Source organism: Microtus pennsylvanicus, chromosome 2, assembly GCF_037038515.1.
Source record: "Microtus pennsylvanicus isolate mMicPen1 chromosome 2, mMicPen1.hap1, whole genome shotgun sequence".
Taxonomy (NCBI): Eukaryota; Metazoa; Chordata; class Mammalia; order Rodentia; family Cricetidae; genus Microtus; species Microtus pennsylvanicus.
In genome coordinates, this window is record NC_134580.1 from 94,097,873 (window position 1) to 94,112,543 (window position 14,671).

The following is a 14,671-nucleotide window of genomic DNA, read 5'->3' on the forward strand; positions in this document are numbered from 1 at the left end:
GTGACTATGATTTTGGCACTGGCACATTGAGGTCCTTGACATGGGCACAGCCATATCAACAGCAAACATTCACTCAGGACTCACTCTCTCTCTATGGTTGAGCTGCCCTGTGACGTGTGACAAGACTTCTTTTTTTAAGGTTGAAAAATATTCTATTGTTGTGTACAGAACTTTCTTTATCCATGCACCTATCTATCAGGGGATATCTGGGTAGTTTTGTTCTCTTATTTACAAGGGAACACTGAAACCCTTCATTATGAAGATCTGTTAGTGTTGGGAAGACTTCAAAATGCTAACCACAAGAAATGTCCTTTGGATGGTGCCGTGAAGCTGCATGACATCACCTTGAGTTTGGTTTGTGTAGTCCTTCTTTGTGTGACTTGGGACCCGAACACAGAACTAAGCATGGAGGTTTCGTGTATTGAAAGAACACTGCGATCCCTGGCATCGTAGGAGTTTTCTCTCTAGTCTCTGGGTTTCACCTGGCCACAGGAAGTGTTCCAGCTCTTATTCTCAAAGACAGAGACAACTAAGAGAGCTGCCATCCTACTCTGGGGCTCCAGAGCTGAGCAGATGTCCACAGTAGGTCTCCCAGCTGGTCAGGATCTTGCAAATAGGGTGACAATAAATGTGTTCAAGTTAAAGTGGTTAAAGTTAATCTATTCTCATACCTTGAACCCTGGGATACAGCTTATTGATGGGAAAACTTAGACACAAAAAAGATTTTTTAAATAAGGCTGTAGGTGGCCCTTTCTAGCATCCATATTTCGTAGAGAAAGGATCTATTTACTCTGAAAGCAACTGCAGTTAAAGTCAAGGCCCTTACCTTGAGACTGGAAGGGAGAGGGATTTCAGAAGATAGGAGGATCTGGGAGAGTCATATTGCAGGAGGCAGTGGGATGCAGTTGCTGGGTGAAGGAGTCCTACATGGGTCAGGTCTAGACTGACATCTCATCTGGACAGTATCATGCTTTATCCCCTTACACAGGTAAGCTATCCAGCCTGTGCTGGCGAGTTTTATATCAACTTTATGTCAAGTTTATAACAGTCTAGAAGAGTGGTTCTCAGCCTTCCTAATACAATTCCTCATGTTGTGGTGACCACCCCCCCCCCCCCGCCCAAGCAACCATAAAATTATTTTGTTACTACTTCATAACTTCAGTTCTTCTGCTGTTGAGAATCATAATCTCATATGTAAGATATCTGATATGTGACCTCCAAAGGGGTCAAGACCCACAGGTTGAGAACTGCTGGTCTAGTCATTTGCACAGAGGGAACCTCAGTTGAGAAAATGCCTCCAAAAGGTCAGATTGAAAGCAAACAAGCCTGTGGGGCATTTTCTTAATTAGTGATTGGTGTAGGAGGGCCCAGCCAATTGTGGGTGGGCCTATCCCTGGACTGGTGGCCCCGGGTTCAATAGGAAAGCAGGCTGAGCAAGCCTTGAGGAGCAAGCCAGTAAGCAGCACTCCTCTATGGCAGCTCCTACCTCCTGGTTCCTGTCCTGGCTTCCCTGGGTTGAACGGTGATGAGGAAGTGTAAGCCAAATAAACCCTTTCCTCCCCAAGTTGTGTTTGGCCCTGGTGTGCTCCTGGTGTGCTCCTGACCCTGCAGGCACGGAGTGGGACAGGGCTTCTTCAGCCCCACAGCAGTCTCCCTAGTCACTGTAAGGTCCCAGCTCATTACTCATTCTCTGACTCTAGCACTAATTGAACTAAGCCTTTAGGACTCTTACCAGGGGGCACCTTCACTGACTAAGAAGTTTGACACTAATAAATTAGCTTTTCAAGTTCACATTCATATTGCCCTTTTTGTTTTTCTTTTCTTAGTTATGTTTTGCCTTTTTTTTGCACGTGAGTCTTTGGGGAGAAAGGCAAGTTGTAAACATGTGGAAAGCCTCAGGCCAACATCAAGAAGCCTTATGAATCTCTTCTGAGGGGCCCTGTGGACGGTGGTGGAAAGATGAGCAGAGTGTGTGTATTGCTTTGAGAAGTGAAGCTCTGAGGCCTGCAGGCCTCTGCTAACCTTTGTGACACAGGACTCCCGGGATGGTGTTTGTGGTCCAGGAGGGCAAATCCCTGTCTCTCTCTCTCTCTCTCTCTCTCTCTCTCTCTCTCTCTCTCTCTCTCTCTCTCTCTCTCTCTCTCTCACACACACACACACACACACACACACACACACACCTATTCACTTTAATAGTTGGGTATCTCTTCACTTATCTTAAGCACCTTAAGGTATTTGGAAAGGAAAGGGAAAAATAAAACAGGGATGAGAATAGCAGTACTTCATTTGATTGGTGTTTTTACAACCTTATCATCTAGATAAAAGCCACTGTAAACAAAGGCCTACCTAAAAGGACTGTATTGAAAAGAAGGAAAAGCCACCTGTGTACACGGTGGGCTTCAGGGTTTTGGGGGGTTCTTTTTTGCTTTGTGGTTTGGGGTTTGTTTTTGCTTGTTTCTTTTTTTAATTTATTTATTTTTATTTATTTATTAAAGATTTCTGCCTCCTCCCCGCCACCGCCTCCCATTTCCCTACTCGAATCAAGTCCCCCTCCCTCATCAGCTTGCTTGTTTCTTAACAGCAAATTCCCACAAGTCCACACAGACAAAGCCTGAAAGGGAAGTGCTTCCAGGGACCACAGTACTTGTGGTTTCTCCCAGGCCTGAGGCCATAACATCAACTCCCAGACACTATCAATCTCAGCCACCAGACAAGGACAGGGTGGCCTCAATCTAGGCTCATTCTCTTGTTTGTAAATGAGATTCTCTTCCCTGTGAGTTATCAGCAGGTGGTTGTTAGGGGTTTCATTTGGTGGTCAGGTGTGCAGGGTCTAGAGCAGAGACGGGCACACCCCACTGAACAAACACCAACTGAGTCCTGTGTGCGCTGAAATGGGAATGGCCTCAAAACAGTTTACATTCTAAAAATGTGTGTTTGATAGCTGTCGAACACAATGTTTTTTGGGAGGTGGTAGATCTTTTTTTCCACTTTCATTTACCTTCTTTTTTCAAGGCAGGGTTTCTCTGTGGCTTTGGAACCTGTCCTGGAACGTGCTATGTAGACCAGGCTGGCCTCGAACTCACAGAGATCCGCCTGCCTCTGCCTCCCGAGTGCTGAGACTAAAGGCGTATGCTACCAGCACCCGACTTATTATCTTTTTTTTTCCTTAGCTTCTAGCTTGTTTTGCTCATTTCCAGCATTTCCTTTCATGAATATGGAAGATGGAACAGTTTTATTTGGGGGGCGGGGTGGGGCGGACTGATGATTTGGTTAGCAAAAGAGATCCTCCTTATCGTGAAATATTTGCTGTAAAGAAGAGAAAATTTAACTACCCATTTAGAGCAAATCGGGATCTTGCATACCTGGAGCGTGGTATCACACTTGTATAATGATAGATTTATAGAGCAAGTGCACGTTAGCCTTAATCCCTTGGTTATTTGACTTTACCAGGGATGAAGATTCTGATTCTTTTTGAAAGCAGACTTTTATATATTCAGAACCTATAAATCTCCCAGTGCCTTGAGATAAACGTCTCACTGAACTCTGAGTTACCCGCAGTCTTTACCAAACTGAGTCCAAGTAAAAGAAACTCCATCTGTCCTGTTTCTAACAGTAAAGTCTACCTGAGGGGGACATATTTGGCATAAGCACTGTGTGTAATAAACTACTTTCTATTTAGTAAGGCATTTCTAATCTCCAGGAAGTCGGGCATGAGAACTTGGGAAATAAGCCCTGCATTTACCAGAGCAAGTCAGTGGGCAGAGTGGTCAGCACCGGCATGGCTGCCGCTCGTCAGCCCAGGCTTTGCCAATACAGTGATCATATCCATTATGGCTGTCATATCAATTATGAATTCTCTGACACCAAACACTAAATCAGCCAAAATGACGGGTTTGCCTTTGGCATGTCTCCCTGGGGAAATAACTGAGAAAACATGTAATAATTCACACAACCAATTTTGTAAACCACCCCCAACTTTTGGAAGAAGGCTGGGGAATAAATTCTAGGTGGATGGATGTGATTTGCACCAAGTGTGCCTGAAGTATTCGCTCATTCTCGGAGCTTTGGTACTTTCAGCGTGGGCCGACCTTGGCCCTGCAGGAATCCCAAAGGTTTCCGCTTCTCTCGCAGCCACACCGCTGCTGCCCCATCTTCTTCCCATCCAAGGACGTGGACTGTCTTCTGAAAAATGTTAAAGGACCAATAGTCCTTGAATGCTGAATAAACACAACATCATTGAAAACTCATCCTTTCTAGGAAGACTTGCCAAATAACACATTATTGATGTAATTATTCTGTTCAGGTGAATCCTTTTGCATTTGGGTTTTTCCAACAACCTGCATGTTCATTTAAATGGAGACTGATTTGTTTCAACATTGTTATTAAATTTTGTGCCATAATTGTGAAAACCTTTTCTGTGGTATCTGGTTACTTGCTATACAGGTTGAACATGCAAGATTACATGTAGGTTCCTACCACGGAACCTCAGAGGTGCTAGCCCAAACCAGAAGTAGACAGCACTCCAAGAAAACAGAGTAAATACCTTTTGATTTTACTCCATTTCTCTTTCTGAGGAGCAATCTTTCCTGGGGTGGAAAGATGCCGGGTATGCCATCTAAGAATACCCAACATAGCCAAGTAGTGGTGGTGCACGCCTTTAATCCCAGCACTCCGGAGGCAGAGGCAGGCGGATCTCTGTGAGTTCGAGACCAGCCTGGTCTACATAGAGCTAGTGCCAGGACAGGCTCCAAAGGTACAGAGAAACCCTGTCTTGAAAAACCAAAAAATAAAAATTAAAAAAAAAATGCCCAACATAGTACAAAGAAAGAAAATAACCATATTCCAGGTAATTTGCTGTGGACTTGGCAATGTCCAGTTATGTAAACATGGAGGAGATTTTAGGTCATTTGGGTTGTTTTTGTATATGGACTTACCTTGTCTTCAATATAGAGAACTCTTTGTTAATTTTATATGTGTCATGAAAGCCTGGAGCGAATCAGCATATGAGTTACTTTCTCATTTTTTTAATAATTTATTTTTATTTCATGTATTTTTATGTTTTGCCTGCATATGTGTCTGTGTGAAGGTGTTGAATCCCCTGGAACTGGAGTTACAGACAATTATGAGTGTCAATGTAGGTGCTGGGAATTGAACCCAGGTCCTCTGGAAGAACAGCCACTTAACCACTCTTAACCACTGAGCCATCTCTCTAACCCCCTACTTTTCTATTTTTAAATTTTATAGAAAATAAGTTGCTTAGAAAAGATGAGACTGTTGTTTTGCCCCTTTTTCTGGGGGTGGGAGTTTAGGTTTAATTTATTTTTGATTTAAGGGTGTTTTCTTTTGTTGTTGTTTCTGATTTTGTTTTGTTTTGTTTTGTGGCAGGGTCTTATAGAGTCCAAGCTGTCCCTTGAACTTATTATATAGCCAAGACTGGTTTTGAACCCCTGTTTCTCCTCCTACCTCCCCAGTGCTGGGACTGCTGGTGTACACTTTTAGGCTTTGCTTGAATCATGTTTTTAATAACCAAGATCTATGAACTGAGTGAGAACAATTCAAGGGTAGGGTTCTCCTTCAGTTATTTCAGTTTGCAAACATGAACCTGCTAAGCAAAAAAAAAAAAAAAAAAGTAAATGAACCAAGTTATTGTATTTTTATTTCATTCCTAGATACTGTGAGAAGGGATATTTGCATTGTGCATTAAATTGACCGTAGTGTCAGAACCTTACGATGTTATAGTACACTATGGCTAATCTGTTATCACTGTGCACATATTTACACGCAGGCCTAAGGACACATACTTTCCGCATAAACACTCGCAGGCATGTTTCACTTGGACTGAAAAGATATTTACAACTCTGTCTGGAGATACATACAACAGTGATTAACAATTGCACAGCCAATCTACAACAGGCAGATTAAAAACTAAATAAACGGCGTAAGAGTTTATTTTAAAACAATTACAAGATGTTTTCTATTTCTCCTTCATCCTGAACTATGTGTTTGAAAACAAAGTCTTCATAAGAACCACATGCGGATCCTTGGACTGTGAAACAGGCCGTGTCCCACGAGCACATGTCTGCACACATCTCCGAAGATAGCGTAGCCCTCACAAGTCTCTCGGGATGAGAACCAAAGCATGTATGTGCATATGGATGACTCCCTGATGTTCCACTGTTTCTAACTTTCATTTGGTTTTGTTCCACTTTTTCAGAAGGAATTTTCTGTTTGGCTATGAATTAAAATAGAAGATTTGGGCTGGGAACAAAGATTTTAATCAATACAACTAGATTGTTATTGTTATTTGACGAAGATTCTCATGGAAAGAAACTTAACTAAAGTCAACCAGCCATACCACTGTTTGCCATCCTTCAACTGAAGCTTACTTGAAGCTCCAGTTTTTACATACACAGTCTCTTCTCTTCTCTCTCTCTCTCTCTCTCTCTCTCTCTCTCTCTCTCTCTCTCTTTCTCTCTCTTTGTCTCTCTGTCTCTGTCACTCTCTCTCACACACACACAGAGGCATGTGTGTATGCATGCATGTATACATATATATGTGTCTTTTTATCATTGAACTGAGAAGATAAATACAGCAATTTAATGACACAAACATAAGCTACTTCTCTATGCTAGATACAAGAGCAAATGGATGGATGGAGGGATAGGTAGGTAGATAGACAGACAGAAATGGGACTTTAGATTTCACAGTACTAACCCTTTCCACGAGCCTGGACCTTCTCTGGAAGGGGCAAATAAGCAAACTCCACCTCTCAGGCTTCCTTGGGCTTCTGTTTCACTCAGCCTGGTGAAACTTCCTGCAGCCCTCTATTCTGTTGATCCCCACAGGCTAGGTTCTGCATTGCTGAGCTTCTTTACCAGGGAAGCATTCCTCTCCTCTGAACTGGACACAGTGGCTCTCCCCAGCTTACCTCCTCCTGATCATCAGGGGCTTTAAACACACTTCTTCAAATGTAACTATTTTGTTTTTCTTTTTTCACCTGACTTACAGATTGCTCTTTCTGTATAATTTCTTAACAAAGTGATTCAAGTCTGAGTGAGTAGCTAGGCAAACTCTTTAATGTAAAAACTGCTGAAGAGTCCCAGACAGATGGCTCCGAGTCTTAATGAGTCACCTCTGCTTTTCTGTCTTTTCCAGGTGTTGTAAATATTTTTCAAAGCTGAATCACTGTTATAACTTCTTGTATAAACACAAGACGTAATGAGAGACAGTATAGTGTACTCATTACCAGAGCAACCTGTAGCGTCAGCCGGCTTAGGTTCAAGCCTGGACCTTTTAGTGTCCATGTTTCTCCATCTGTAAGATGAATACAATCGTGTTAGTTACTGTGCTATCGCTGTGATAAAGCACCTTGGCCCAGCGCCATCACCACGGAGTGGCACAGCAACAGGCAGACATGGCTGCTGGAATGGTTGAGAGTTGGCATCCTCAGCGACAACCACAAAACAAGCTAGGATCCTAGAAGTTAGGTAATCTTTTTAAACTCAAATCCTGCCCCTGGTGAAGTAATTCCTCCAGCAAGTCACTGCCTAGACACCCAAACAGCGCCATTCACCGGGACCTGGTATTCAGATGCCCAAGACTGTGAGGAACATTTCTCATTCAAAGCACCACAGTGATCGCACAGCCCCTTGTAGATCTGCAGTGAGGTTCAGTTGGTTTGAACATATAGAAAGGCTTGAAATACCACCTATTGCAAAATAAGCATTGAGCAAATACTAAATGCCTTTTGTTTGGGGTTATTGAAATTGGTATAGGTATGTAAATATTTAAGCAGACTCTTTAGAAATCACACAGTTGGTCAAACTTCTGTCCAAAATAAAGTTTTAGAAATAAAAATATTAAACTGACTGTAGCATGATTTACAAGAACCCAGAGACAAAAATTGGGGTTCATCCTGAAGAAGCAAAATAGCCAACCACTGGCTCTTCTATCTACCTCATTTTGATGGTGATCCTGTCTCCAGGAATCTCAGAATAAGACTGAGACTGAGAGCTGTCTCCCCGTTTTATATTCTTCTCTAGATTAAAGGCATGCACCACTACCACCCAGTCTCTATAGCAAACGGGTGTGGATTAAAGGTGTTTGTCACCACTGCCTTGATTGTAAGGCTGACCAGGGCAGTTGTTTTACCTCTGAACTTCAGGCAAGCTTTATTTATTAAAATACAAATGAAATATCACTACGACTGACTTCAAAAGCCCACTTGGGAACTAACTGGCCTAATTTGACCAAATGACACTGCATCTAATGATCAGAGATCTTTAAGTTCTTCTTCTATCTTTTTTCCCAACCCTCTCCGAAAGCACTGCCTCATAAGTGCATACATAGAGAACTGGTAGGCCTTCCCATTCCCTTCAAGTTACTAGAAGCCATCTGAAGAGTACTGCGCTTCAGAATAGTGGAGAGTAGTAACAACAGGGAGACCCTTTCGTCCCATAGATGAGAAAGAGGAAGCATGTCCTACTAAATTAGGGACCAAGTTTTCTGGTGGAGCGGATTTCCCAAGTAGTTATAGAAAACCTTCAGCTGAACAGCACACTTGATAGGGTTTATCCCATATTCTATGGCACGTTCGCTGTCTGCAGCCACCCGGGACCAGCTGAGAATAGCTCAGCTTTTCTGGAAAACTAAGAATTTACTCACTGAAGGACCATTTTTAATATGTTCTTGGTGACAGTCTTTAAAAATACTTTGCAGCTTTCACTGCCTTTTTAAAACTGAACAAAATGTCCCCAGCATCTGTTTTTCCTAGACTGTCCCCAGCATCTGCTGAGAGAGACAAAGTCTGCCCCAAAATGGAGCAGCCATGAGCTGTCACTGCTGCGGCTTTTTATGTCTCTCCCCCCGTCGTCAGCAGCCATTGACTTCAGCCGACTGAGGGTCCCACCTTTCACCACCAACACATTTGCAGCTTTAGCAACTCCATGGCTGAATGTAACAGCAAAACTACAGAACAGGAAGAAACGTGGAGGAACCCCTCCCTGGGTAACAGCAGCGTCTCAGACACACAGCAAGGATGGGGCTGGTGCACAGCCAAGAAGCTCTGATGGCAGAAGACACAGAGTTGCTCAGTAACGGGCTTGCCTTGGATGTGTGTAGTTGGTACTTACTGATAATCTCCTTCTGTATGAATTCAAGGTTCAGCTGTGACTGGAAAAGCCAGTCTGTACCACCAGGACCCTCCGTGCTGCGTATGTGGAGAGTGGATGCTTAGCCTCCAATCTACAGTGAATATTTGTGTTAGCTGTCTATTGCCGCAGCAAATTGTTGTCTCTAAGACTGCAGCTGAAAATAACACACATCTCTCATGGTCTCTCGGAAGTAGGACTAGAAGTACAGCTTGGCTCCAGACATCACACCGCCAGGTCCTCGGCAGGCCTGTTTCGGTCTTTCCCAGTCTGTAGCGGTGCAGTGTGAGCCTCGTGTAAAGATAGACAGGGCCTTTCATTTTTTCCACCTCCTGAGTGACTGAGACCATGCTCAGTTCCTCATTGTGTGTGCATCTCCCACGTAGCAATTGGTGTCAATATACAAGCAAAAGAGGCACCAGAGAGAGCGTAAGCAAAACAGAGACCCCAGCCTATGCAACTTAATCACAGATGTGACATCCTATCACTGTCCTTACTGTTAAAACAAATCCTTCGATCCATCCTGTCTTTGCAGTGTGCTCTAGGGGTTCAAATGAGAACATTCCCCATAGGCTCATGTATTTGAATGCCTGGTCCCAGTTGGTGGCACTGTTTGGGGAGATCTTCCAGCCTCACTGGGAGATGATGCTACCAAGGATAGGCTCCCAAGAGCTTTAGACTCTTTGAGTTCCCTCTCTCTGCTTCATGCCAGTGTTTGAAGGTATGAACTCTCAGCATCCTGTTCCAGCAGCCATGCCTACTGCTTTCAGCCGTGCTTCTGCTATGATGACCCCTTCCCCATCAGGAACCATAAGCCCGGAAGGGCCCTTCCTTCTGTAAACCATTTTGGTCATGGGGTTTGGTCACAGCAGCAGAAAAATGACTAGTGTAGACGGTGACCACGCAAAGGCCTGAGCTTCAACAGGCAGAGTGCATTGGGGACATTAGGGACATGTGCCCATGATAGCCTGTCTCCTCTGCTCCAGCTCCATGGCCAGAACCTCCCTTCCCCCTCCTGCCCCCGACACTGGTGAGCCTGCTGTCGGTAGAGGGAGTCTTGGATGGGGCCTGATGCAGTTGCTAAATGGTTTTCCTTTCGGCTCACTCTGACTGTGAAGACAAGCCATATGTGCAGGGACAGGTTAGTTACAGCAGTGCTAAGAATTTTCACACGTCTTCAGTGTGACTGAGTGTTACCCGAATCACAGAGCTTCCTCTCTGGGTGCTGTTCACCTGTGCAAGACACAGCCAGCCACAGAAGGAAGTGGAACCAGTTAGAACAATTATGCGGATCTTCTTCAAAACAAACAGAAACAGTTTCGCCCTCCATAGGCTGTTAAGCTGTGCTTTTCAGTCCTGTCTACTGTTTCTGAAGAAACAGAGTGACTTAAAGCTACTGCGACTTCTGTTAGCAACGTTTTTAAGACAGCATGTGATAGATTACCCCAACTGAGCACAGTGCTCAGGGTATACCGTTCTCCTGCCGCCTTTTCACAGCCCCTCAAGGGTCTGTGGTCCAGGGTTGAGAATGCCCAGATTGCAGCCTAGAATAGGGGCCAAGCGCTCCCACAGCCACACGAGCCCAGCGGGTGACTGAAGGAAGCAATGGGCGGCAGAAGAACACCTCACACAGAGTTCTCTTCCGTCTTGATGCGCAACAATTTTGAGGACTCCGTGGCACTTCTGAACACTCAGCAAAGAGTGAAGAAACTAGTCTTTCTAGAAACTCCATGACGCAAGTGAGCCTTGGCATCTTGGAGTCACAGGGAAGAGTGGAGACCATGGCAGTCTGAGGAAATTATTATATCTGAGTGGCAGTGACTGAGCCCCCTGGGTCTGGAACTAGATCAGTTAGTTTCTCAAAAGAAGGGTACCTGTGAAGATTTGTGTAAAAATTCATAATTTGTATATATTGGTTCAGTTACTTTTTTGAGACAGGATCTCACGTAGCCCAAGCTGGCTTCAAACTCTCTGTATGGCCATTGGTAACTTTCACCTGATCGTCCTGCCTTCACCTCTTAAGTACCAGGGCTATAGGCATGTGCCAATACACCTTGTGTATATGGTACAGCGAATCAAACTCAGGGTTTTGTGTGTGCCAGGCCAGGACTTGGTCGAGTAAGCTACAGCTCCAGCCCTTCGAGCATCTTCATCAGTGAGAGCTGAGTCTTGATCATTAGCCCCGTTCACACTGTTCTGTAAGGCAGCTTACCTGTGTTTTTGGATGTTTCCATTGCAGGGGTTAAATCAGAATCTGGAACTTAACTATCTTAAAACTTCCCTAATTCTGCCCTTCAGAGCATGGCCTAGAGTTCAGAATGGTGGCTCACACTATAATCTCAGCACTTGGGTGATAGAGGCACAAGCATCAAGAGATGGAGGTCGTTTTCAGGTATATAGCAAGTTCAAGGTCAGCCTGAGCTACATGAGATGGAGAGAGAGAAAGGGCAAAACAGGAATCAACTCCCCAAGAGGCCTCTTGAATTGGTGTGCTACGAGCATGTTGGTATAATGTGTTCATGTCTAGGTCATATGTGTGCTGTGGCCCTGGCAGCTTTCCCAGACACTATAGGATTCTCCTCTGAGTCAGTCCCAGGTGGGAACTGGCAGATGCTCTCTATAAATATGGCCCCAAACCTGTCCACAGCATTCTTGGTAGAGTCTAGTTGGCACCAGGGCACTTCCCCTTTCCTGGTTCAGTTCCGCTCCTCTCTCATTGTATTTAGTAAATGGACCCTACGCTTGCTGCTTGTACAGTCACAGACAGCCTGGGCTCCGGTTCTGGTCTTTTTCCACTTCTTAGCCATGAACTCTTAGGTTACTACTACTAAATGACTTTTTGTCTTTTTGTCTTCATTTGTAGAACAAGGAGTAAACTTGAGTCTAGATCCCGGTGTTAGTTAGCACAAGAACTAAATGAGTTCATAAGTTAAAAATGTTTATGAGTATATGTGGCACCTGGAAATGTTATGAAAGCATTAATACAGTGTAAGCATCCATGTACTAAGTACTTGGAATCACAAGTGTTCCAGATTTGAACATTTGCTTATGTATATTGAGGTATCTTTTGGGATGAGATACAAGTCTAAAGACAAAGTTTATTTATGTTTTCTATGTACTTTATATATACCTTCTACAGATAGCCTGAAGGTATTTTTATTTTTCGTTTGTTTGCTGTTTTTTGAGACATGGTTTTCTCTATGTTGTCCTGGCTGTCCTGGAGCTCGATCTTTAGACCAGGCTGGCCTCGAACTCAGAGGTCTGTCTGCCTCTGCCTCCCAAGTGCTGAGGTTAAATGCGTGCGCCACCACTGTCCAACTGGTAATTTTAAAACATATTTGTAGGGCTTCTGCTTTTACTACAACCCATACCACAAGATCAGCTGTGGAATTTCCCACTGTGGAATCATGTGACTAGGCAGTTCAACCTGGAAGAGACATTGCTGTATCTATTGTCATTGTGACCTGTACATGCACCATCACTGTGCTCATTCCGGGTCATTCCCGATGATGTCATGTTGAGTCCACCAACACTGCTTTTTCTAGACCCCCGCTGATGCAGCATGCAGCAGCCAGTCCTAAACTGTCTGGGGCCTCTGTTGCTGACCATATCCTCCATCTTGTCTCAGTGGGTATCTGCCATCAGCTAGGCACTGTCTTATGAGGCTGAGGGTGTGGATGGAGAGAATATGTGGTCTTTGTACTCACCAGGGTCCCAGACAAAAGAATCAAATGATGAAGTAGAGAACGAGCCCTAGGAGACTTAGGTACCAAACCCACAAAAAGCACCGAGTTTCCCATTTAATGTTTGTAGGTACTCTAATGTAGCCAGAAACCAGAAAAAAAAAAAACTAACACCCTTGTGAAGCTGACATTATTTAGTAATAAGTCCCATTTTTGTGTCCTCAAGGTCTCTGGTGGCTCTTGACTTACCCATCTTTCTCAAGTGGTATTTGTTACATTTACCAGTTCGGTGGGATTTTTTTGTAAACAGATTTACTTGTTCAGTAGTGATTCTCATCCTAGTGTCTGCTCCTCGAGGGAATATAAGCTACATTAGGGAATCCTGAGAATAGCGACTGTGAAATCATGATTAGCCCTGGAAAGGCAACAAGGGCCTCCAAGCAGCAGAGGCTCAGCACCCATGGTAGAACATCCTCAGGTCCAGGTTCTGCTGTGGGTTTTTTTTTTTTTTTTTTTTTTTTTGGTCTCTAAAACACGGTCTCACACAGTAGCTTTGGCTGGCCCGATGTGGTCAGCTCCTTCTTAAAGGTTACTCTGCCCAAGGGCTGTCTTGCCAAAATCTAATAATCCCTGGACCTTGAGCTGCTGGAGGCTGCTCAGGGAAGCACACGGGGGCAAAGCCAGATGCGATTCTGTCGTTACAGTTCCAGCTTTGTCGCGTTCTGAAATCCGTATTATCATTGTCTCTTATGAAGCCTGTCCAGCAGTCAGTGCAAACAAGAAGAACTCGTGTGTGCTCATTTTTACTCAATCGGACAAAACCATCAGCTTTTGAGCTCATGGAAGCCCCAGTGTTTCCTAACTCCCACAGGAGCCTTGAAGACAGATAGATGGTAAAGTCCTGCCAAAAAAAAAAAAAAATACTACCCCAGTTCCAGGCTGCTCTCTTCCAGGAATCCTAGCCATGAACTGCTCCCTGAGATGTTTAGGTTCACAATCCTGCCGAAACCTTTGTGGGTTGCCAGATATCAGTTGTTGCCTCACAAGTGAAGCAAGCTGTTTCCTTGAGCATCGAGTTGTTCCCCAGCCTGGCCTCTCTGTTGAAAAGTGCCGTATTCATAAAGAGCTCTCTTGCTCCAAGTCTTTTGGCTTGTGATTTAACTGTTCAGGGAAAGCGCAGGCTGCTGTTGCGCGCTCGCTGCTGGTGATGTGTGTTAGGCCGGGCGATGGCGGCGCACTCCTTTAATCCCAGCACTCGGGAGGCAGAGGCAGGCGGATCTCTGTCAGTTCGAGACCAGCCTGGTCTACAGAGCTAGTTCCAGGACAGGCTCCAAAGCCACAGAGAAACCCTGTCTCGAAAAACCAAAATAAATAAATAAATAAATAAATAAGGGGCTTGTTTTTTACGGTTCCCATATATTCTTTTGTTCTTCTCCATGACTGGTTGGATCATACTTTTGCTCCGTTACTAAAAATATTCATGCCTTTCTGAAGAACACTGTGGTCTCCAGAGTGGTCACCTGATAAAGCAGAGAAGTGTGTGGAGCTTGCTATCAGATGCATGAAGGCCTTGGTGTGGGTGTATTACAATGGGGTGGTTTAGGGCGTGCTGAGAGGTCCTCAGGGATGCCTGTCTTTTGGCTTACCAGATTTGCCTTGATAACTCTAACATCACTTGGCACAAATCTCCGAACAGTTTATGAAGTAAAGCTACCAAACAGCTTATGTTTCCATTATGGACTCTGAGAATGTGTGTGTGTGTGTGTGTGTGTATGATTAAGGTTGCTAGTTGCTAAGAAACAATTTGTTAAATGGAAGCCGGCTCTTGTCCAGGTATGA

The 14,671-nt window shown here is 44.3% G+C and overlaps 1 protein-coding gene across 5 annotated transcripts in view; it reads left to right on the forward strand.

Annotated features, from left to right (window-relative positions):
- The window catches only part of Cdin1 (CDAN1 interacting nuclease 1), a 240,042-nt gene that overhangs the window by 199,097 nt on the left and 26,274 nt on the right, over positions 1–14,671 (forward strand). Inside the window, exon 11 of one of the 5 annotated variants that reach the window (XM_075961758.1) lies at positions 4,444–4,535. The exons of the other annotated variants lie outside the window; for them this stretch is intronic. Within the exon in view, the coding sequence (XP_075817873.1) occupies positions 4,444–4,468 (25 nt within the window). The 3' untranslated portion in view covers positions 4,469–4,535. Of the gene's footprint in view, positions 1–4,443; positions 4,536–14,671 lie in introns of those variants that run through there. 5 annotated transcript variants of the gene reach the window in all.